The sequence below is a fragment of the Prionailurus viverrinus genome, chromosome B2 (genome assembly GCF_022837055.1).
Source record: "Prionailurus viverrinus isolate Anna chromosome B2, UM_Priviv_1.0, whole genome shotgun sequence".
Classification (NCBI taxonomy): domain Eukaryota; kingdom Metazoa; phylum Chordata; class Mammalia; order Carnivora; family Felidae; genus Prionailurus; species Prionailurus viverrinus.
The window spans coordinates 59,086,670-59,112,831 of NC_062565.1; the positions used below are offsets into that span (position 1 = coordinate 59,086,670).

Genomic DNA, 26,162 nt, shown 5'->3' on the forward strand with positions numbered 1-26,162 from the left:
TTTATTATATGTTGAAGATGATTAATTTTTCTTTACTGAAATTATTTACTATATCTAACAACTATTGCAAGTAATTCCTGCAATTGAAAAATTCTTAATTTGATATTTCAACAGAGTCTCTCATCTTTTCATATAGTCTAGTCCTCCAATAAAATTTTACTTTTCTATAATTAAATTTAGGCATAAGAAAAAGTCTCTCAGAAAAACTTATAATACAGTAAATTTTATCAGTGGGTACATACAAATCTGAATCCACATTACACATCCAGAGAAAAGATTTCTTAATTTTTGAATATATGGGAAATCAAGAAATATACTTAAAAGAGTTCCTCAACCCTCTGAAATTTTGTGCAAAACATTGTGATTGTGCATAAGTTATTGTGAGGAAACTGTTCCTAGCCTTCATAAAATTTTCAAGGGACTCTGATAAAAAAAAAGAAAGAATGGTTGAAATCTACTCATGTATGCCCAAGATAAGAGTAACAGAAATTACTTGAAAGTTCAGCACTTATATGTATTTATATATGATTACTATTACTATTATATTAATAAAATATTATGATCAACTTATAATAATAAACATAATTATATTACAATTATTAATAATATTGACAATCAATTAATAACATTTGTAATTACACAAATATCCAATATTAAAAATGTACATTAAAAATGGAATAAGATTTTACTCTATTCTTGATAATTAAATAATGTTTGTTTGATGAGGGCTTGTAATACAATCATAAATCTTGGCAATGGATGATCTTTTCTTCCCAAGGAGAAAAGAAATAAAACAAAACTTATGGAAATTCTTTTTTTTTTAAAGAGAGAGAGAGAGCACTGTATGCACACAAGAGCAACCAGGGAGAGACACAGAGAAAGGGAGAGAGAGAAACTTAAGCAGGCTCACACCCAGCATGGAGCCATATGTGGGGCTTGATCTCACAATGGTGAGATCATGACCTGACCCAAAATCAAGAGTTGGATGCTTAACCGACTGAGTCACCCAGGTGCCCCAAAACCTATGGAGATACTTTTTATGGGAATTCATTATTACTGATGTAGGTATCTAACATAATACTACATTCAAAATTAACTTTGGCTGAATGGAATTTAAGCTACATGAACAATATTCACAACATACTTCACAAAATGGTTTGTATATATAAGTAAATGACTAAGTAATGCTGTCATTTCATGGAAAATCATATTTTTGTATATATTATTTTTCTACTTCTATATTATATTAGTTGAGTTACTTAGTAAAGAGATTCTAAAGGGGAGAAAGTCTAAGACCTAAAAGACATATTTACCATTTTTTGACCCTTGTTAATGAAACAGATCTGGAAAGACACTTCACCTATAGGAGCAAGTGACTTCTTTATAAGATATATAGAAACCTGGATTCTTAGAAAAGTATTCATCAAAGTAAAAATTGCACCAAAGCTCAAAAAGCAAGAAAGACTTTATTCAAAACTATTTCAAAAGAAGAGAGAGATGGAACTCAACTTTGCTGAAACAAGACAGGAAAGATCTTAAGTGCTGGTATTAGCTAGGGAAAAAGTACTGGAGGAAATTAAAGGAGAGATTGATCAATGAAATGTGTAAAGTACACTCATTGAGCTATCCTTGAGTTTGCAAGGGTTTTGGTTTGTTAGGAGGCTTTCTGTGTTTGCTAACTGGTACCCACTGCAGTTAGGCTCCTACTGTCTCACTGGATATTAACATTTACATTTCTCCTTCAACGTTTTCATTTGAAAGAAATAGTTCCTAGGTCCTTGAGGAAGACATTTCCTGGCCCCTAAAACTGGCCAGAGGCTGAGAGTAGATTTGCATATATTTCAAAGAAGCAGATAAAGAACTTACTGTTGGAAATTTTATGAAGTAAATGCTCCAAGTAAAAGGAGGTCAGGGATCCATAGTCAAGAAGAAGTCTATCTAAAGTTCAGTTAAGCTGAAGGGAACATTAAGAATGTCTTGGTCATATTCTTAGTTAAATAAAGATATATTTGGATGAATTTATCTGGTCCAAATTTATCTGGGCTTAAACCTAGTAAAAAATATTGAAATAATTAAATTTGGTAAAGGTCTTTCTTATTCCAACTTTTAGTGTCCCTCTGTGTCTTCCGCGTTTATTATTTTTTTAAATTTTATTTATTTTTGATAGAGAGAGAGCACAAGTGGGGGAAAGGCAGAGTGAGACAGAGACACAGAATCCGAAGCAGGCTCCAAGCTTTCATCACAGAGCCCGATGCAGGGCTTGAACTCACAAACCGCGAGATTATGACCTGAGCCAAAGTAGGAAGCTTAACCGACTGAGCCACCCAGGTGTCCCTCTTCCACATTGTTTTAAAAGCATCCTCTGTAACCAATAACTCATAATAAATCTCATAACCTTTTTGTAGCAAGTGTGTAAAAAAAAATAAGCTCACTTCTATATATGTGCTTTCTTTCCAGAAGTGTTTATATTTAAAAGGACCTGAGAGAGGACATTTTTTAATGCAAAGAAATGAAAAAAATTACTTTAGAATTTCAGTCTTTGATGATGGGAATTCAAGTGAACAAATTTTTTGTCCTATATTTAAAAATACTGAGAAAAAAACCATGTGTGTGTGTGTGTGTGTGTGTGTGTGTATAAATTTACTCTTTGCTCCATGAAATACTTTTTCTTGAAAGTATGACTGTGAGCCAACTAACATAAGTATTTACCAAGCATAACAGTTTGTTTATCAACCTCATTTTAAGACTCTCATCCCATTATGTCCACCAGTACAAGGTTTTATTCACGAACTCTAACCGAACCTTACAAGTACCCATTCCCTAAAAGTAAGGCTCTAGAGCATATTAACATCCTTCCATAAATTCTCCCTTCTGAGACACTAGTAAGCCTAACTCTATTAGGTGTTGTTTTCCATTACTATGTTAAATCTAAAGAGAATTAGTTTCTCTTGATCAACAGAACTGTCTAGTGGTCTTTTGGAGGATCAGCAGTGAACAAACACAAAATTCTGCAAAGATATAATTAAAATACCCTCAATAACAAAGTTCACAACCCTAGACTGCAAGTGGTGCACTATTCTGGGACCACTGGACACTTGTGTCTCCAACTATGACAGTGACATAGGTATAGTATCAGGTCTGAACTCCAATTTATTTTCATCACATTCCCAAATGCTATTTATTTATTTATTTTCCTCTTAAGAATAAGAAAACACTTTAGGAATCCTTTGATTATGTGATCCAATTTGATCCAGAGAGAAAGGAAATTTCTTTCAACATCACTTCCTCTGCTAAGTGTAAGAGTATGTCTACTGTAAGAGGACAAGTATTGCTCCCACAATTTCATCATCCAGATGACTTAAATAAACAATGAGTTCAGAAATCACAGCTATCTGCATTCCTTGAACAAATTATTCCTTGAGTCACCTTTCCAAAATCTTGTAAAAACTTTTGTGTGGCTATCAGTTTAGACTGACTGCTCTTTGGTAGGTTTTAGAGACATGACATTGAACAGGCACCTATGTACCTATGTTAAGTTTTCATGGGGTCTTCTCAGTCTCACAGGCTTCAACACCACACAACCCTCCCTTTATATTGTAAGTCAGGTACACATCTCTGTAATTGCTATAATTTCTCAAAGGACAATCTGAAATTGCAGTGGCCACTCTGGGGAAATTTTGACATGAACAAGATTGTTCATTTGACAGAAACATTAGAACAAAAAGAGAAAAACTCTCATGAGGAGACTCTCCGTCCTGTGTGTCTGAGAGATTACTGTTTAATGCACAAGAACCCCTCTTGCATTTTCATACTTCTGGGATTAATAAGCACTAGATTTTTAATTATATACCCCTATGGAATTATTAAGGATATGAGTTATTGTTTAAACTATCTGGAATAATAACTTGTGTGTGTGTGTGTGTGTGTGTGTGTGTGAATAAGTTTTTTCTCCATTTAAGTCTCTACTGGTCTTTGAAGATAGAAGATAATTAACCTTTAACATTAAGTCATGATTTTATATTTGCCTGAAGCTAGCACCCTTAATCTCTTCATTTTTGCTCTTTCTTCCTTTCTTTTTTGCTTGGGAAATTTTTAAAACTAATATTAATCATAAATACATTTTCTATCACTATTTGTACATTCTAAGACTACTATTCAGATAAACTGTCAAAAAAGGAAAAGAAAAATGAAAATGATTAACTGTACCTCATTTATATGTTTTTCCTTTGCCAAAAATTTAACAAAGCAGAAAATGTGTACCTGGTGTGTAATATAATTAGTCTTTTAGATGAAAAGAAAATTACACCCTTAGAGTTTGGGCATAAATTCAAAAGTCTTGATTTTTTAAATATATGAACACTGAGGTTTACTTATATTAAAAAGAGCTTATTTGATTTCCCAATAAATAAATTAATCTTTAGGCAAATTAGAATGATTTAATGTAACTTTTCAAGAACTGGTCTATCATTATTTTTTAGATTGTTTATTATTATAAAAATATCAAATAGAAATAATTGAATTTTTAATAGTGGGTATCATTTAAAAGCACTTAGTCTTGTGAATTCTTATTGATTCTACTATGGTTATTTGTTTTTATTTAGTTTTTTTTTTTTTTTAATTGAGAGAGAGAGAGAGCAAGCGAGCATGCATGAGTACAGGAGAGTGGCAGAGGGAGAGACTGAATCTCAAGCAGGCTCCATGCTCAGTTCAGAGTCCAATGTGGGGCTCCATCCCACAACCCTGAGATCATGACCTAAGCTGAAATCCAGAGTTGGATGCTCAACCAGCGGAGCCACCCAGGCGCCCCTGGTTCTACTACATTTATGTACTACAATGTTTTTTCTGATGACACTACAAACCAAAAGGACTTAACATGATGGTGCAAATTGCAATTTCCAAATCTTTGGTTTACATCAAGACCTTACACTGATATTAAATTGAAATAACAAATAATCATTGGATAGTTGAGCAATTTTAGAATAAGAAAAATATACAAATACTAATCTATAAATATAATTTTATTTTATGTTTTAAAGTTTATTTATTTATTTTGATAGGGAGAGAGAATGAGAGAGAGCATGAGCAGTGTAAGGGCAGAGAGAGACAGAAAGAGAGAACTCCAAGCAGGCTCCTCACAGTCAGTGCAGAGTCCAATGAGGGGCTCAACAATCTACAAACCATGAGATCATGACCTGAGATGAAACCAAGAGTTGTACACCTAACCAACCGAGTCACCCAGATGCCCCAAAGAATCTCTAAATATAATTTTAAGTTATCCTTTTTCCTTACAGAATGAAAAACTGAGACATACAAATGTTGTTAAATGATGTATATTTATGTTTATACATGTATATTTATGTTTATTTTGCCTAACATAAAAGTTGTCAAAATTATATAAAATGTGTGATCATGAAAAAATAAACCAGCTAAAAGTTATTGGATTGGTATATTTGTGTTTTCTCTTGAGTCTAAAAAAAACAAAGTAGTTATTTTATTTAAAGTTGGTGATTATTTTAGTTTTTCAAGTTTAGTCATTTATTTTGAGAGACACAGAGACAGCATGCAAGCAGGGGAAGGGCAGAGAGAGAATGGACAGAGGATCTGAAGCTGGCTCTGTGGTGAAAGCAGAGACCCTGATGTGGGGCTCGAACTCACAAACCTTGAGATCATGGCCTGAGCCAAAGCCAAACATTTAACCAACTGAGCTACCCTGGCACCCCAAGTTTGTAATTATTTCAAAAGAATACACAGAAATAGAAATGTGTATACAAGATAACTATGATTTGCTTGCTTGTTTCCTAAAAGAAGGTAAATTTAATACATAATGTTCTTTTATGTGCTGATAAAGTTAAATATATCTTAAAGATAAAAAACTTTAATCATTTATGTGCATAGTCATGTATCTGTGAATGGCTAAATACATACATGTAAAACTATATGAAGCTTAATACATATGTTTATGAATATATATATACATACATATATATATACCTACATATATATATACAAAATATATGTTTATGAGAGCATAAGTGAAATTAAAAGTTCTGAGAAATTGACATCTGTTTGCTTGTATTTGTAATGCCTTTCTAGATGGTTCTTTTTTGAAGTAAACTGACTTGTATTATTTCTTATAATATTAGCTCAGTATTAATGGATTTATTTATAATGAAAAGTTTATGAATCTTTACTCAAAATTTTATACAAAATATATCAAACATAAAATTATAATATGGTTTTTGTTTCTATAAAATAACCAGATTACGTTGTGTCCAGACAAGAGGGGTTACAAATACTGTTAATTCTCTAAACTTTTTGGAAAACTCCCCAATCATTTTGATAAAAAGGATTTTTATTTCTTTATAATTAGGATTTTGGGTACCTGGGTTGCTCAGTCGGTTAAAGTTCGAACACTTGATTTCAGCTCAGGTCATGATCTCATGGTTTGTGAGTTCAAGCCCCTCATGGGGCTCCATGCCTACAGTGTGGAGCTTGCTTGGGATTCTCTCTTTCAAAATAAATTTTAAAAAATAAAATTAAGATTCCAAATTTTGTGTTTCTTATTGTTATTTGTTTGATAATATTATCTAATTTGTATAAGATGTAGGTGAAATAGGGAAAAAGAGAGCCATTCTTTGAATTCTTGCCTTAGGCCCCTAATTTAAGTGGTAAAGTCACCCAGAGATTGGAAATCTCCCAGAGATATAAATGTTTTTATTTATTTTTGAGAGAGAGAGAGAGAGAATGAGTGGGGGAGGGGAAGAGAGAGAGGGAGACAGAATCCAAAGAAGGCTCCAGGCTCTGAGCTGTCAGCACAGAGCCCAATGCAGGGCTTGAACTCATGAACCACGAGATAATGACCTGAGCGGAAGTTGGACGCTCAACTGAGCCACCCAGGCGCCCCCTGGAAATATCCTGGAGATTTAATTATGATCTTTCAACAAAAAGGTGATATAATCACAACTGTTTGAGAGACTTAGTCAGCAAATTGTAGCATAAATGGAACACAAAAAGACTAGATATAAAATGATAAATCTCTTTATTACCTGTCTATATTATAAATACAAAAAGTGCTAGACAGTTAGCACTAGGCATGAGCAAGGAGGGATAAAGCAGACACTGACCATAGCCTAGCAGCTACCCCCTGAGAGTTAAGAGCCATAGCTTCAGAACCTCCTCTAAAGGCTAACAGAACAGGAAAGGCCTCACCACAGAGCAGGCTCAAAAGCCACAAAGGACTTCCAAGAGCTGAGCATGTGCACAAAAGATGCAACTTGACCTTAGAGTCATAGAAACTTCTCATTAGAAACTCACAAATATACAATTCATAAATATATACAATTATAACAAAAGGCACCATGGGCGGCATGTGTGCAGAAGCCAAAATGTCATATAACCACCGTCAATCAAAAATCTCAATCAATATGAGGTTATATTTAAGCTACACACATCTTGAACACTGAATTTGCAAATTTAAAAATTTTAGCTTTTTTTTCAAATCAGAATATTATGAGTTAAAGAGACAAATAAGGAATTATATTACCTCCATTCTTCCTTGACATAGAAACCAAAATACATAATAGAAATCTTCAGATGTGTTCACATAGACAGCATCTTCAGTCCAGTTCGCAGAGAGAAAGAAGTAGACATCAACAGCCACTTCACATTTTTCATCTTCAGATCCTTTCAAAGGGATGAAAAATTAAATAATCTTTCACAAAATTAAATTTACATTAAATTAGTAAAGACAGTTGTCAAGGGTGCCTAGGTGGCTCAGTTGGTTAAGCATCCAACTTCAGCTCAGGTCATGACCTCGTGGTTTGTGAGTTTGAGCCCCAGATAAGGCTCTGTGCTGACATCTCAGAGCCTGAAGCCTGCTTCACATTCTGTGTCTCCCTCTCTCTCTGCTCTTCCCCTGCTTGCACTCTGTCTCTCTCTGTGTCTCAAAAATAAATAAATAAAAATTTAAAAAAGACAGTTGTCAAATTACTTGGTAAGATCAATTTGAGAACATCTACCACAAAATAAGTTTCTATATGAATAGAATACTAAATTTGAAAAAGACCTAAAGTAGAATAAGGCTGAACTCTAAATGTCAAATAAATTTTTAATTAATTGTTATAAAGATGACTTAATACATACAAATACAATACATTTTGCATAAAAAGTACTTTTATTCTTTATATACATTGCTGCATAAGGAATCATTTGAAAATATATTTGGAAAACATCCTTAAAATATTTATAATAGAAACATCATTAGCATCTCATCACAGCCGTCTCATTGAAAAGAAGGGAGTGTGCTTATGTGAGAGTGTCAGTAGAGATATAGATAAACACACGAATACATATACATATATAATTTAGCTACTTTGAACTCTGTTAGACATACTATCTGTGATACAATAAAAAATGACATTGCAAGAAAGCAAAACAACATGACCTATATTCAAGTGGAAACAGTAAAAACAGATGACCCAGACTTAGAATTATATCAAGATTATAAAATATTTATGATAAATGTGTTGAAGTATCTATAGAAAAAGATTAATATAATTGGTAAACAGAGATAAGGGAATGAGAGATTTGGAAACAAAATATAAACAAACAAATAAGATATCCCAGAATTGTGGAGAGAAAGGAACTAATTATGCTAAGCTGAGAACCTATTATTTTTTATTAATGGTGCAATATTCCCAGGTACTGAGACAGCATAGGGGACTGGATATAGTTTCTTTTAAACATAACTAAACCTCCTAGTAAAGGGACCAATAAAATTTATTAGGTAGATAATATTTGCCACAGAATCCTAGTAAGTAGTCCAATTTTAGAATTGCTTATGGTTAACAAACCTAAAATCTATTGTTTGTGAGGCATGACTTCCCAGAAAATATTATGTAGGCTATGCAACTTACAACTGAATTATAAAGTAGACATGGTTCACAAGCTGAAATCTTCCTGCCATGTGCAAACTTATTTAGACATCTTATGTATAACTCTGGAAAAGAAGAAGCTAGGAAGCCTTGCAGAACGTTCCAAACATTTTCAACCTTACCAAAGTAATTTAACTGCTAATAACTTTTGACATTATAAAAATTATTACTAAATTAGTCATAAACTAATCAATGCGTGAGATTATCAGCAGAACAGCCACACAAGAAGAAAATATTAGTAACTTTCATGATGTCAATAAAAATCATATCTTCAATGTGCTGAGATAAAATGACTCAAACTTGGCTATGCTAGCCTATATAATCAATTGATAAATTTTCCTTTCTATTTTATGAAGGAGTTTACATAGTATTAGATGTAACTCTTTATTGAATATTTGGGAGAACTTTGATAAAGACAATCTATTTTCAGTGTTTTTCTTTTTGGAAAGATATTTTAAAACTATTCAATTACTTTAGAGATTGTACAAATATTCAGATTTTATATGTATTATTGAATCAGTTTGTCAACTAGTGTTTTTCTATGAATTTATCTATTTCATTTAAGTTGTCCAATTTATAGACACAGAATTTTCTATAATGATGTACCTGATTAAACATTTGGATTTGACTGAAATATCACCCCCTCTTCCTCTTAAAGCCTCAAAAAGGAGGTAATGGAAAATAAAAGTGTTAATTCACAGGGAACGAGAAGGGAGGCAACAGTGAGAAAATATTTTCTTGAGCAAGTTTTCAATAAATTTAAAGAAGTTGAAAAGATGGTGGGAATATAGTGAGTAAATTAGCAGAATGGCAATAATCAAAACTCTAATTACAGGGCATACTTATAAAAAATCGTCTACTTAGCAGAAATCTTAAGATTTTTAGGACTTAAAAGTGTCTGAGAAAATAGTAGTCTGGCAACAGGGTGATTAGTTGACACAGCTTTTCTCTCAAATCACAAATGCAGATAATTATTCTGACCCATCACTCACCTCCCTGCTGGCCCACAAACAAATATTTGTCAAGGTTTATTCTCAGGGGAAAGAGGATCTTAGAGGCTCCTGCCTCAAGGATATCAAGCTCATTAGGATTACCCCATTGAATGGCCAGCTGTCAACTTACAACCCTCTTATAGAGCTGCCACTTATCAAAAACCATGTTCACATGGTAAGCTTCCAACAAGTCTTGTTAGGTCATCGCCATTAAGTATGATCATCCAACATTTGGCAGAAAGATTCCAAATAAGAAAGAACAAACCATAATTAAAAATACTTACAGAAACTGAGACACTGAATGGAGGAGAAAAATTTAAAACCAATCAAAACTATAATATTCTTAGAGTTATATAAAAAAGTTATATTATCTATACAAAAGGTGGAATGTTACGGTAATTTACAACTTTAGACAATAGTAAAAATGTCTAGAAAAGTACAATGTAATAAGAAATAAACACTAGTTCTCATATATTTAATTGAGAGAGTAGATTAGAAAATAGGACAAAACAAAAAGAAATGGAAAAGATAAGAAATTATGAGAAAATGAGATCAATTCTGGGGATGCAATATCAACTTTTTGGACTTAGAGTTACAGAAATAGGAAACAGAAAAGAATTATTAATGCAATAATATAGCGACTACCTAAAAACTGAAAGACACATGCTTCCAAATAAAGGGTTTATCAAGTGCTTGCACATGAACAAGAATACGATCATGGGAATGTAAATTGGTATAGGAGGTATATGATCCAGTAAATCCACCTTTGAATATTTATCTAAAGTTAACAAAAATAGTAACTTAAAAAGATATATGCATCCCCATGTTCATGAAGAATTATTTACAATAGCCAAGGCATGGAAGCAATCTAAGTGCCCATCAGTGGATGAATGGATAAACATGTGTGTGCATGCACAAACACAGTCAGACATAAAAAAGAAGAAAATTGTTCTGTTTGCAATAACATAGATGGAACTTAAGGGTATTGTGCTAAGTGAAATAAGTCAGACAGAGAAAGATAAATACAGTATAATTTCACTTATATGTGGAATCTAAAAGGGGAAACAAACAAACACACATACTCATAGATGCAGAGAAGAGATTGGTGGTTGTCAGAAGAGGGGAGTAGCGGATGGGTGAAACAGGTGATGGTGATCAAAAGGTACAAACCGCCACTTAAAAAATAAATAAGTCCTGGAGATGCAATTAATGTACTGCATGGTGACTATAGCTAACAATACTGTATTGTATATTTGAAAGTTGCTAAGAGAGTAAATCTTGTAAATTCTCATCACAAGAAAAAAAAATGTAACTGTGTATTGCAATGGATATTAACTAGACTTCCTGTGGTGACTGTTTTTGCAATATATACAAATATAGAATCATTATGTTCTATATCTTAAACTAATATAGTGTTAAATGGCAATTATATCTCACTTATACAAATTTATAATTCGCAACATAAGTCCCAACATAGTGAAATTTCAGAACACTGGGGCAAAGAACATAGAAAAAAGCTTCCAGGGAGATAATTACAAGATGGATATAAAAAAATCAGGAGCTCAGTCAGTTAAGCATCTGACTTGGTTTCTCTTCAGGTTATGATCTCATGGATCATGAGTTTAAGTCCTGTGTGGGGCTGTCAGTGAAAAGCCTATTTGGGATTCTTTCTCTCTCCCTCTCTGCCCATCCCCCATTCCTTTGTGTGTGCTCTCTCTCTTTCTCCCTTTCTTTCAAAATATTTAAAAAGTATTAAAAAAATCAAAAGATGGCTTAGTGTATACACAATTTCACACTACTGGATGCCTTCCTTTCTTTTCCCTGTGTCATATATCTCATAGATTGTCATATAAGTACTAGGAGTATTATATAATCATTTCTGTATCTGTGTCATTCTTTTCCTCAGATGGCCGTTGGTTCCAATTATAATCTTGCACATATATTACTTAGTATGTGGATGGGAAGCGTGTGTGATGGGAAAACTAAGTCAAAAAGTATAAACGGTTGTAATATTGATGGATATTGCAAAATTACCTTGCTCAGCTTTTATAGTGATTTTACATTTCACAAGCAATGCATAAAATCACTCAAATTTTTTGCCAGATTTATTTATAATTGAAAAAGTATCTACCTATTGTGTTTTTAAAATTTGCTTTGTTCTCTTTATGAGTAACGCTGAACACTCTCTCATACATTTAGGAATACTTTCTATGCCTCTGAACAGTTTTTGTTTATTTGACTGCTTCTACGATGTCTTTCACAGACATTTTTGCTTGTATTGTAATCAAGTGACCAGTTTTTCTTTCTGGCAACTATATTTTGATTGGTAGCCATAAAAGGTCTTCCCCATCCAAATTTAAAAAGTAATTCTCCAACATTTTTCTGATATTTTTATCATTTAAATCTTTATATTTAAAACTTTATTGGTATGAATTTAACTCAGGGTATGCTTAGTAAGATATAAATCAGACTTTTTTTTCCAGATGATTATCAAGTTGTTCAACCCCAATTATTCAGTAATTCTTATTTACCCTAATGATTGAGATGGAAATTTTATTAGATGTTCATTTTTTTTCATGAGTTGAATTTATATTTGAACATTGTATTTTGCATATTTTTGACTATCAGTGCAATTGTACAATGTTCTTCATTAATGAAGCTGTATAATACACTTGACTATTTGGCAGAACGAAATCTCTACCCCACAACCAACATAACTTACTCTTACACAGTATGCATGGCATTATTTAGTTAGTTTTCCAGGCAGACTTTAATAAATAAAACAAACACAAGAACATTGTTGTTATTTTGTTGAAATCTTAATAAATATGTGAATAATATGAAGAGTTGAAATCTTTAATACATTAGGTCTCCTTTCCAACAGCATGGTATATTTTTAGAATTTCCTTTAGATTTTGTGTCTTTGTAACTATACTGTGGCAATATACAAAGTTTTCTTAATGTAGAACTTACGTAACATCTTTGTTAATTTTAGTCCTGGGTATTTTCATATTTTCACTGCTGTTTACAGGAAATTGTTTTTCCAATTAAATCTTTTAATAGTTCTTACCTATATATGAAAGCCACTTATTTTTATTTAATAATTAATTAACATAATCCTGTTACCGTACAATTTTTTTACAAGTGATATAAGTGAAAAGCACTAAAATACATTTGGTTTTTAACACTCAGATTTCTTTTTTAAATCTTGAATTAAGGCCTGAAATTATTAAATGGAAATAGAAATAACAGCAGGTATTTAACAAAAGACTTGAAAGTGGAGCAGTGTGGTAGGAAAAAGTACTTTTGATCAAGATTGCTTTGGAGATTCAGTATTTGCCATTCTCCCAACAATCATTACAAAATATAAAAGTCATTTAAATGAGCAGATTATAATTATTAAAATATTTTATAGCAGAAATAAGAGCCACTACTTGTAAAGAAAAAAGGGGGAATTTGAAGTACATATTGGTTTGCCATACCAATTCACATCACGGCACTCGTTATTTACTTAGAAAAAAAATACTTCACTATCACATATTAAATGTTGTAAATGTGTTTTAAATTTGGTTAACTAAGCTGTAATGATCACAAGCTTTAAAAAAGAAAGGTATTCAGAGAACCTATCTCTTCATTTTTGCTATGATTTCATCTTTTCTTAACCATAATTCATATTATCTTATTTCACTTCACAACTCATTATCCACTCTGTCAGTATCTCCTTTTCTCAAACCTAATAACACACATAATGAACATAGATGATGACATTGAAAAGAAACAGTGCATGTCAGCTCTTTCTCAAGTTGTGCACTGTAGACCAATTGTCCTTGAAGGGGCTTCTTCTAATTAATTATCATCCCTTCTTTGTAGAGCAATCATATTGGCAAGAATTGATTGGGCGTGTAAGACACTTCATTTAGTTGGTAGAAAAATCTCTTAATTAAAATAATTTTACTACTGGTAAAATTAATGCACCCCGTGCAAATTTACCAGCTTGATTTTAATGTTCCTCTTCAATTATATTTTATGAGAAGAGAAGGAAATGAGATCTTAATAGAAACAAGCAGAACAAAGTAAGTATTGCATAAAATGTAATTATATTTACATACTTTTTAAAATTTATCCTAACTTCTTTTTTGTTTTGAAAACTTGACTGGGAGAAGTTGCTTGTTGAATCTTTGTACTGACATTAAAAAGGAATTGGGATAGCTCTACTTATTTATTGACTATTGAGTTTCATCACACTGGCTTCTTTAGCTTGGACAGCCCAAGTAATTTAGATTCTCAGATGTGGAAGACACATACTTCATCTTTTTTGTAATAATTAGCTATGTTCATTAAGTTCTGAACATAGTTCCATGAAAGGATAATGACTAAATACACTTATATTACCTTGATGATAATTGCTCAAAGTTGATTTATGCATGAACAATTTTGACTTCATATTACCCCCATGTCTTAAAAGTGTATTTGTTTTATTTTAAAGTAAACTTACTTTACTTTGTCATTCATAAAAGTATGTTTACTCAGAGATGATTTATCCACAAACCATTTGATTTCCTATTACTCCTCCTATTTTTCCTAAAAAATATATTTGCTATTTTATTTTTGTGAATATGTTCCCTGTAGCCATTTTTAGTTCCAAAGAATTTTAATGTTTAAAATAAATTAAGTGTACACATGCATTATTCCTACTTTGAGACAAAGAAAAATAGAGTATAAAAATGATGCAGGCACTGAAGTCCATGAACTGATTTGGCTTTAACAGCAGATTATGTTTCTCATTCTGTACATTAGAACATTTGGGGAGGCTTTAAAGATCTATGTCCACTTCACCTCAATTCCACTTTGATTGTTCTGTAATGGAAGTCCAGCAGTAGTAGATTTTGAAAGTTCCTTAGGTGATTGATTATATTATGTGCTCAAGGTTAAAAACCACTGAGCTAACATACTGCCTAAATAGTCCTGAGACCAGCTCCATCAAGTAACTTCTCTAACCTAAGTGGTTGTTTGTTTTGTGTTTGTTTGCTCTTGTTTGTTTTGTGTCATTTTTAAAATAGTAAGTATTCATAACACAACCTCCAAAGTTCCTTTTAGCACTAACATAAAATAATCAACAAGTCATTGCTCTCTTCTACCACTTTTGGTCTTACGTGTGATTTGCTTAATGAACCGATAACTATTTTTGTCATTAGGGGTTGTTAACTCTCCAGAATATCATTTTATGAGCATCATGAAATAAATTATCATGTCTACTGTCTAAAAAGCTAATTGTTAGTTTACTTCAACACTGTTTTAATGTAATAGTAGTGTTGTAAGTGCAGCTGCTGTCAGTTGAATAAAATAAGCCATTAGTTGAGAACAGATATATCAAATCTACTGATTTTCTGATTGTTGGCAAACTATCATGCCAAAATATCATTGACAGAGGAGTCTTTAAAAGATTTAACTGAAGTGTCATACAGTTTTAATAATGTGGATCAATTTGCATGAATTAAGTCAAATAATATACAAAGTATAACCATAGAACAGAAAATTATGTTTATCAAAACAATTTTGAGACAAGAACTGCCATTGTATAAAATAATTAGAAACATATTTGATAAAATATGTGTTGGAATTATTTCATTTCAAGTGTGAAACCCAGAAATCTCACATTCCTGTTGATACCTCTGTCACTTGCTCTCTGTATTCAATCCATAAACAAGAACTTCCATGTATTTCAATCTTCAATCCCCTCACAATATGACTGCTCTACAACTATCAATTTCCTTGTCTTGAATCTATTTCTACACTTGATCATTTTTTTAAATGTGTCAAACTCTACAGTGATTTTTTTTTTAACTTTTTAACCTTTAATCATTTTGGAAAGACAGAGATAAAAGTGTGAGCAGAGGAGGGGCAAAGAGAGAAGGAGACACAGAATCCAAGCAGGCTCCATGCTCTGAGCTGTCAGCACAAAGCTCGACGCGGGACTCCAACTCACAGACCGTGAGATCATGACCTGAGTAGAAGTCAGACTCTCAACCCACTGAGCCACCCAGGCGCCACTCTACACTGATTTCTTACGCCTTTTAGAATAAAAATACAAATATTTAACCCAACATTTTAGTTCTGGCATTGCGCTCTCCCCAAGTCTTATCTCTACTCTTGTTCTCAGAGTTCCAGCCAGGTCTTCAAAGGATTCATCTCTTCTAACTTAGCAGAGGTTTTTGTTGTTGTTGTTGTTGTTGTTGTTGTATTTTTGTTTGTTTTGTTTTGTTTTGTTTTTTGTTATTTAACCCACTTCTTTGGGGGTATGTTTGACATATAAAATGTTGCAGATATTTAATGTATACAACTGCATGTCTTTGTAGTTACATATAGATCTGTGAAACTATAATCAAAATCAATTGTCATAAACTTATCCATCACCTCTAGAACTTTCTTCCCACCCCAATTTTTTGTTGCTTATTTTGTTTCTTTTTTTCCGTTTGTGATAGGATAATTTAATGTAAGATCTACCCTCCTAGCAAAATTTTAAATACATAACATAGTATTGTTAATCATAGGCCCTATGTTGTACAGTAAATTTCCAAAACTGCTTTATCTTGCATAACTGAAACTTTATATCTTTTGAAACTTAGTGTTTTAAATTTTTTTTCAACGTTTTTTATTTATTTTTGGGACAGAGAGAGACAGAGCATGAACGGGGGAGGGGCAGAGAGACAGGGAGACACAGAATCGGAAACAGGCTCCAGGCTCCGAGCCATCAGCCCAGAGCCTGACGCGGGGCTCGAACTCACGGACCGCGAGATCGTGACCTGGCTGAAGTCGGACGCTTAACCAACTGCGCCACCCAGGCGCCCCGAAACTTAGTGTTTTAAAAATTTAATTCCTTCAATCTAAAATGCACTCTTCTCCAACTTCTCTACCCTGGGCTCATTCTCTGTATCTCTGTTCAAGAGGCATTTAATCATGGAAACCTATCTACCTCCCAAGTTACTCTTCCAATTGCCCATGTATTTTTCTCTTTTTTTTTTTTCTTTGGTTATAGGCTTTTATGAGAGGCTATTTCTTTCTATAGGAACATTTTATTTATTTCAGTTTATAATAACATACTTATCATTGTATGTACCCAATAATTCCCCTCCAAAAAATAGATGTACAAGAGTAAGGAATAGCTCTAGTTTCCTTCATGACTGTGTATCTGTGCACCAAGCAGAATTCCTGGAATGTAGTTGGTATTAGGCATATGTCTATTATAGGAACAAATCAGAGAGCTCAATTACTAAATGCATTTTTATATTATTTTGTGTTTTGAGATATAAAATATTTTATATAATTGAAAAATGAATACTTACCTAATAAATTTTGCAGTGATTCAAGCAAATTAAAAAAAATATTGGATTACCTTTAAATCCCAGTTGCCACACATATTTAGACTGAGGAGGATGAAGGACTTTGTCTTGGCAAATATCATGGCTGATAGTTCCACAGTAGCAGGGGTATAGATGAATTAAGCAAACATTCTTCACAAACCAACATGAGTATCTTGTGCACTCTGAAGTACATACATACTAGAAAAGGAAGGAATCCAAAATGATATACACCCTTTTGAAATATGTTTTATAAATATTTTGCTTATAAAATATACAGCTAATTTCCAAAAGTACCAATTAAAGTTTATAAGACATACCTTTTATACAACTTTTTGCTTATTTCTTCTATTCTTTTAAATTCTCTTTCTGTACCATCTTCATCATGTTCATGTTCAAAATACCTATGTTATATTCTTTTGGCTGGATTGACTCATTCCTCAATCTACAACAGTCCCTTAACCTCCGTTTCCTGGAATGTGTGTGCGTGTGTATATGTCACATATATGTCTCCTAGCTGTGTGTTAGCCTGAGATTTCGTACTGTTGAGCACACATCCAGAGTGGGGCAGACACCATGACCATCCGGGGATCCCACTGTGGCCAGGAGGAGTCCCTGACCAGAAGGGCATCATGAGGAACTCTGACCAAATGCCAGGGGTCAGATGGATTCAAAACAGCTGTGCCAACTACTCTGCCCTGACCCCAGAGCTTCGTACATGACCCAGTGCATGCCCCACCCTAGAGCTGCCCTTTCAATGACTGTCTCTGACAGAGCCGCAGGGTCTGGGGCATCAGGCCAGTCAGTGCCTCTGGAGAATCCCAGGACTGGTCCCCTAACCGAAGGCACGTCACAGTGCCAAGAGATGTCCCACTTAGCACTCACACCTTGTCCAGAAGGAAACCAACTGGCAGAAAGAGCATAGTGATTATCTATTTTCTGAGATCTACTTGTTCAGCTACCACACAGACCTAAGTTAACTGGGCCTTTTCTCTGAAGAGAGGACAATTTCTGTGGCATATGCATATGTATATATGTATGTTACACTTTAAAAGTAACTATGGTATTAAGAGACACACTATTTAAAGCACACATTAACCAACAGGATTAACACAATGAATTGCCAAAGTACTGTTTGAATTTGTTGGGTTTTTAAATTTTTTAATATAATTTGAAAATATTTTAATATAAATAAAGCACATTTTCCAATATGATTTGTCTATGGTAATCCCTAGTATCTTCAAAGACAATTCATATCTGGTTACATCCACAATGAAATTAATAAAATTTAAACAATTTCAAGTCACACTCAAGTCATCATTAAGTTTTAATACATGCTACTTTACTGAGGTTTTACAATGAGATATATCAATAAGACAAATGTAAGTCCTGGAGGCAGACTATTATATATTCTGTTTAGAGCATACCCTAGTTTAATTGCTACTTCTCCAGACTTTCAATGAGCAAATCCCCATAAATTGGCAAAGGGAAGAACAGCTGAGTCATGGAGCACAAAGAATCATAAACATCTGTAATTTCCTTTATGCAATTACTACACTATATTCTCTTTGTATTCATGGTTTCAAGTCATGATGACATTTTACCTGGATTTACAATACAATTTCCTAATAGCTAGACAAAGTGTGAATCTTAAAGTATAAGTCTCTATAATGATTAATAAATGGCCATGTCACTAACTGAAATCAACACTAAAAATGAGAAATAATAACATGGAAACATTAATTAAGGAAAAGTAGTCATTCTGAATTCGCATGGACATGGCTACTAATATAATACTGCCTATTAAAATACTATTTTCTTAATTCTCATAAATTTAAATAGATATATAATTTAATGATTCAGAAAATTTGTATGACCAAATCAGTGTTTTTGTAAAACTCAGTTACTCTAAAATAACCTCTTTTACATTGAAGTTAATTTCCACTAGAATGAATGGTTCTTTCTGACGTTATCTAAAATTCCACAATAAGCTCAGATGACATGGTGATATTAATTTTTCTCATCAATATTATTTGGTCTCATGAGCATTAAAAAACGTTCATATGGAAATGCTCACTTATTTTATTTTTTAATCTCCCCAAATTAACATGAGGAATTAATGCTTTAAAAATAATCCTTGGGTTTTTTTAAATATATATTTTTAATGTTTATGTATGAGAGGGAGAGACAAAGGGTGAGCAGAAGAGGGGCAGGGAGAGAGGGAGACACAGAACCTGAAGCAGACTCCAGGCTCCAAGCTATCAGTGCAGAGCTGGACACGGGGCTTGAACCCACAAACTGTGAGATCATGACCTAAGCTGAAGCCAGGTGCTCAACAAACTGAGCCACCCTGCTGCCCCCAAAATTCTTAGTTTTAATACTCCTTCTCATTGAATTCATGTATAAAGTAACAAATATGTGTTAGAAAAACCTTTGGCAGTCTGGAAATAGATTTCAACAATTATACGTTTCCAACTTCATCTATGAAATAGAAACATGACTATTTCATATAAAATGGCTTTATGTGTTGTGTTAGAGTGGATTTAGGGTGACCAATTCAACTGTTTACCTGGCACTTTACTTTTTTAGCACTGGAATGCCTGTGTCTAGTGAAGGCACTCAGTCCTATGCAAACTGGAATGGTTAGTTGCCCTAAATGGATTATATATGCAAAGTATTATTCCTGAGATAAAGGTGAATGAGGAACAGAGCTACAGCTGGCATGTGATGAGTGAAATTATCTTCTGTTGGTTTAGGCCTCTGAAATGTGTGTGTGTGTATGTACCTGTGGGGGTTAATTATCACAGCATACTCTCCCTAACACACGTATCAAAAGTTTCCTCCATATAGAGGTGAGACTAAACTCCTTTTCTGAGAATTTTTCAAATTTGAAATATCCATCACTTGTATTAAATTGGCCCTTATCCTACAAAATATATAGCTCATATTTCTCTAAGAAAATTAATATTACATTTATTGGAGTAAACAGTAGGTGTTTGTAAATTGCTAACAAAATATATAGAGAAAATTGCAGTGTCAATTTACCCTGTACTTGACTGCCCAGTTTATATATAAAAATTGAAAACAGCAAAAAAAATCAGCATTTGCACTATTTCTTTTGAAAGCGAGTGGGGTACCAGGGGCGGGGATATACAGACATGCATCTGGAAATAAACTTCTATCTTATTGTTGACAGTGAACTAATTAACTGGCACATATTAGAAAACTAAACTTGAACTGACTTTGAACTTCAATAAGCTTGTGAGAGCATAATTTTGGTAAGCAAACAGTGAAATTAAAACAATCATGAAATAGTTTCATATGACAGTAAAACGAAGCAAGAGAATCAAGGGAATTGTCCATAAAAAGAAAAGCAATCTCTTTTTTTGCATCCCATGTCAGTATATGTTATATCAGAAAGGAGCAAATTTTGCAGTACCAAAGTTTTGTGACTTTTATTTGACTGGCACAAAATACATATTCATAGCAATTTTATAATCCTAACCAAATGATTTAACATCTCATATATCAAATGTATTTGATGATGCTTTCCTTAAGGCTTTTCTTTTTTTTATAAAGGGAGACTGATCTTGACTGATAGTATGAAGAAGCTTTAAAAACAACTGTAGATGTTGATTTCTTATTTTAAGAGCCACATTTCTTAGGCAAGATAATGATTTCTTTTAGATGTTTTGCTTCTCTTGCTGTATTATCTTAAACTTCTCTTTCAAAGAAACTATATCCCTAAATTATGCCTTATACCTATGACTGCAACATCTGTAATCCTTGATGATTCTATGTATATTTATTTTAAGCATTTACCAATTTCTATAAACTGTATAAGAATATGTAGACATGTTTTTCTTTTATATAATAAAAGATACTAATAATAGGGATAAGGGATACTCCACCTTTCTCTTTTGCTCTGTGTGTGTGTGTGTGTGTGTGTGTGTGTGTGTGTATGTGTGTGTAAGGGGGGGAGAAGTGAGTGTGTGAGTAAGGTGAAAGTGTAGAGTGATAAACACATATATTAAAGAAAATCTCAAAGAAAAATCTCAAATGAACTAAGATAAAAGTTAGCAGAAGAAAAGAAATAATAGATTATAGCAAAAACAAATGACACAGAAAATAGGAAAACAATAAAAAGATGAACAAAACTAAGATTTGATTTCATGAAATGATATCCAAATTGACAAATGTTTAGCTAGACCATACAAGGGGGGAAAAAGGAGTTCCAAATATATTAAATTATAAATGAAAAATAAGATATTACAACTTATACCATACAAATAAAAAAGATCATAAGAGACTATTATGGGTAATTATGTGTAAACAAATTGAACAGTATAAAAGAAATGGATAAATACCTAGAAACATATAATTAAACAAGACTGAATCATAAAGAAATGAAAAATTTGAACAGAAAAAAACAGAAGAGTAATCAAAAACCTCCCAAAAAAGAATTTACCAGGACCAGATGGTTTCACTGGTAAATTTAACATTTAAATAACTAATACCAATCCTTCTCAAACTCTTCTTAAAAATAAAGAGAAGGAAATGCTCTAAATTCATTTTATGAGGCCAGCATTACCCTCATACCGAAACTAGACTAAGACACTGTAAGAAAACTACAGGCCAATATCCTAGTGAATATAAGTGCAAAAATTCTAAACAAAATATTAGCAAATTCAACAGCACATTAAAAGATAATACATTGAGTAAAATTCATGATTGGTTATAAGGATGGCTCAATGTATGTAAATCAATAAATGTGATGTACCGCATGAATAAAATGCAAGATAAAAATCGTATGGTGATCTCAATAGATTCATGAGAGGCATTTGACAAATTCGACATCCATTTATGACAAAAACTCTCAAAAAAGTGGGTATAGAGGAAATGTATCTCAACATAATAAAGATCATACATGACAAACACACAGCTAACATCATACTCCATGGTAGAAGTTTGCAAGAATTTCCTGTAAGATCGGGAGCAAGGCAAGGGTTCCTAATCTCACCACTGTCATTTAACATACTACTGGCAGTCCTAGCCAGATAAATCAGATAATAACAAGAAATAAGTGTCCTTTACAGCATTATTCACAATAGGCAAGATATGGAAATATATCTCTATTTTATTTATTTATTTTTATTTTTTTTAATGTTTGTTTATTTTTGAGAGAGAGAGAGAGAGAGAGAGAGAGAGAGAGAGACAGAGAGACAGAGCACAAGTGGGAGAAGGTCAGAAAAAGAAGGAAACACAGAATCAAAGCAGGCTCCAGGCTCTGAGCTGTCAGCACAGATTCCCACGCCGGGCTCAAATTCATGAACTCTGAGATCATGACCAGAGCCAAAGTCAGACGCTTAACTTACTGAGCCACCTAGGCACCTCTGGAAATGTATCTATTGATCAGTGAGTGTTTTTATATTATAATGTGTAAGACGTATATTATATAATGTGAGTACATAATTCAGTCATACAAGAAGGAGAAAATTCTTCCATTTCAGAAAACATGAACTTTTATAGCATTATGTTAAGTGAAATAAGTCAGACAGAGAAAGGCAAATACTATAGGATCTCACTTGTGTAGAATTTACAAACCAACCAACCAACCAATAGAAAACTCATAGGAAGAGCAGATTGGTGTTGTTTTGGGAGGTGGGGGGAAATGGGAATAAGTTATCAAAGAGAACAAACTTCCAGTTATAAGATGAATAAATATTTGTGTATTTGAAAGTTGCTAAGAGAGTAAATGTTGTAAGTTTTTACCATACATACCCAAAAATATTGTAACTACATGAGATTGATGGTTGTGTTAACAAACCTCATTGTGGCAACTGTTTTACAACAAACATTTGTATCAAATCATTATATCGTACACAAACTTATGTAATGTTATAGGTCAATGATATCCCAATAAAGCTGTGAGAAAAAACTATGCCTAGGTGTATTTTACTATTTGGGAGTAAATAAAATATTAAATTTATATAGAATATATAAATATATATAAATAATATATGAACACACATATATAATGCATAATATAAATTTGTTTATATTATAAATATATAATTATATAACATATATTATAAAATAAATATATAATACATTATTAAATAAATATATATTATCTATATAAACATATATTTATATATTTATATAATAAACAATTATTCTTATAAATATAAATACACTTAATATAAATATTTATGTGTAAGTATATAATAATATATTATCTAGAAAATAAATTATCTTTAAGTATTAATGTGTTTATGTAGCAGGAGACATGCATCCCATCAATTTTTGGCTTTTAACATTTTGTTTAGGTTATTTTAATTACAGTTAGCTAACATACACTGTTATATTACTTTCAGATGTACAATAGAGTGATTCAACAACTGCATACATCACCCAGTGCTCATCAAGAAAAGTGCACTCCTTCCTTATTCCCCATCACCTATGTAACTCATTCCCCACCCCCTCCTTTCTGGTAACCATGTTTGTTCCCTACAATTAAGAGTCTGTTTCTTGATTTGTCTCTCTCTCTTTTTCCTCCTTTTCTCATTTGTTTTCTTTCTTAAATCCCACATATATGAGTGAAATCATATGGTATTTGTGTTTCTCCTACTGACACATTTTGCTTAGAATTATACTTTCTAGCTCCATTCAGGTCATTGCAAATGGCAAGATTTCATTCTTTATTGTGGCTGGATAATATTCCATATGTATCTCCGACATCTTCTTTATATCCATTCATCAGTTGACAGACACTTGATCTGCTTCCATATCTTGACTATTGTAAATAATGCTTCTATAAACATAGGAGTGCATGTATCTATTTCAATTAGTGTCTTTGTATTCTTTGGGTAAATACCCAGTAGTGGAATTACTGGATCATAGTGTACTTCTGTTTTTAACTTTTTGAGGAACCTCCATACTGTTTTCCCCAGGGGCTGCACCAGCTTGCTTTCCACAATGCAAGAGAATTCCCCTTTCTCCACATCCTCACCAACATCTGTTTGAATTAGTATTTTTGCATTCTTTGGGTAAATACCTAGTAGTACAATTGCTGGACCATAGGGTAGTTTTATTTTCTACTTTTTGCGGAACCTCCACAGTGCTTTCCAGAGTGGTTCTACCAGTTTGCATTCCTACCAATAGTGCAATGGGGTTCCCTTTTCTCCATATTCTCACCAACATCTGTTGTTTCTTATGTTGTTGATTTTAGCCATTCTGACAGGTGTGAGATTACATCTTATTGTAGTTTAGATTTGAATTTCATTGATGGTAAGTGATGATGAACATCTTTTCATGTATCTGTTCACCATCTGGATGTGTTTTTTTGGATAAATGGCTGTTCATGTCTTCTATTTATATTTTAATTGAATTATTTCTGGGGGGTGTGTTCAGTTTTATAAGTTCTTTATGTATTTTTGATACTAACCCTTTATCAAATATATCATTTGCAAATATCTTCTCCCATTCCATAGGCTGCCTTTTAGTTTTGTTGATCGTTTCCTTTGTTATGCAGAAGCTTTTTATCTTGATGAGGTCTCAAAAGTTCATGTTTGATTTTGTTTCCCTTGAATCTAGAGACATGTCTAGTAAGAAGATGCTACAGCCAATGTCAAAAGACGTTGCTGCCTATGTTCTCTTCTAGGATTTTGACAGTTTCCTGTCTCACATTTAGGTCTTTCACCCATTTTTAGTTTATTTTTGTAGATGGTGTAATTGGTACAGGTTCATTCTTCTGCAGGTTGCTGTCCAGTTTTCCCAACACCATTTGTTGAAAAGACTCTCCTTTTCCATTGGATATTCTTTTCTGCTTTGTTGAAGATTAGTTGACCATATAGTTGCAGGTCCATTTCTGGGTTTTCTATTTTGTTCCATTGATCTATGTGCTAGTACTATACTGTCTTGATGACACAGCTTTGTAATATAGCTTGAAATCTGCAATTATGATACCTCCAGCTTTGCTTTTCTTTTTCATGTTTGCTTTGCCTATTCAAGGTCTTTTGTGGTTCCAAACAAATTGTAGGATTATTTGTTCTAGCTTTGTGGAAAATGCCAGTAGTATTTTGATTACGGATTGTATTAAATGTGTAGATTGCTTTGGGTAGTGTAGACATTTTAACATTTGGTCTTCTGACCCATGAGCATGGGATGTCTCTCCACTTCTTTGTGACATCTTCAATTTCTTTCATCAGTGGTATATAGTTTCAGAGTACAGGTCTTTCACCTTTTTGGTTACGTTTATACCTAGGTATCTTAAAATTTTGGAGAAGTTTTCAATGGAATTGTTTTCTTAATTTCTTTCTGCTGCTTAATTATTGATGTATAAAAATTCAATGGGTTTGCATAGATTTAATTTTGTATCCTGCAACTTTACTGAATTCCTGTATCAGTTCTAGCATCTTTGTGGTGTCTGGGTTTTATAAATATAGTATCGTCATCAAAAAATAGTGAAAGTTTTACTGTTTCCTTACTAATTTGAATGTCTTTTATTTCTTTTTGTTGTCTGATTGCTGTAGTTAGGGCTTGAATAAAAGTGGAGAGTGACATCCTTGTCTTGTCCTTGACCTTAGAGGAAAAGTTATCAGTTTTTCCCCAGTAAGGATGATGTTAGCTTTTCATATATGGCCTTTATTATTTTGAGGTATGTTTACTCTCTACCTACTTGTTGAGGGTTTTTACCAAGCAGGGATGTTGTACTTTGTCAAATGCTTTTTCTAAATATATTGTGAGGATGATATGTTTGTTAACCTTTGTTTTCTTAAAGTAATGTATCACGTTAATTAATTTGTGAATATTGAACCACACTTGCAATCCAGGTATAAATCCCACTTGATCATGATGAATGGTTTTTTTTTAATGTA

General features: G+C 32.8%; 1 protein-coding gene across 1 annotated transcript in view; it reads right to left on the reverse strand.

Moving 5' to 3' along the window:
* The window catches only part of EYS (eyes shut homolog), a 1,626,372-nt gene that overhangs the window by 1,455,736 nt on the left and 144,474 nt on the right, over positions 1-26,162 (reverse strand). Inside the window, exons 6-7 of the mRNA XM_047860135.1 lie at positions 17,319-17,484; positions 7,544-7,683 (exon numbers count right to left, since the gene is read on the reverse strand). Of these exons, the coding sequence (XP_047716091.1) occupies positions 7,544-7,683; positions 17,319-17,484 (306 nt within the window). The remainder of the gene's footprint in view (positions 1-7,543; positions 7,684-17,318; positions 17,485-26,162) is intronic.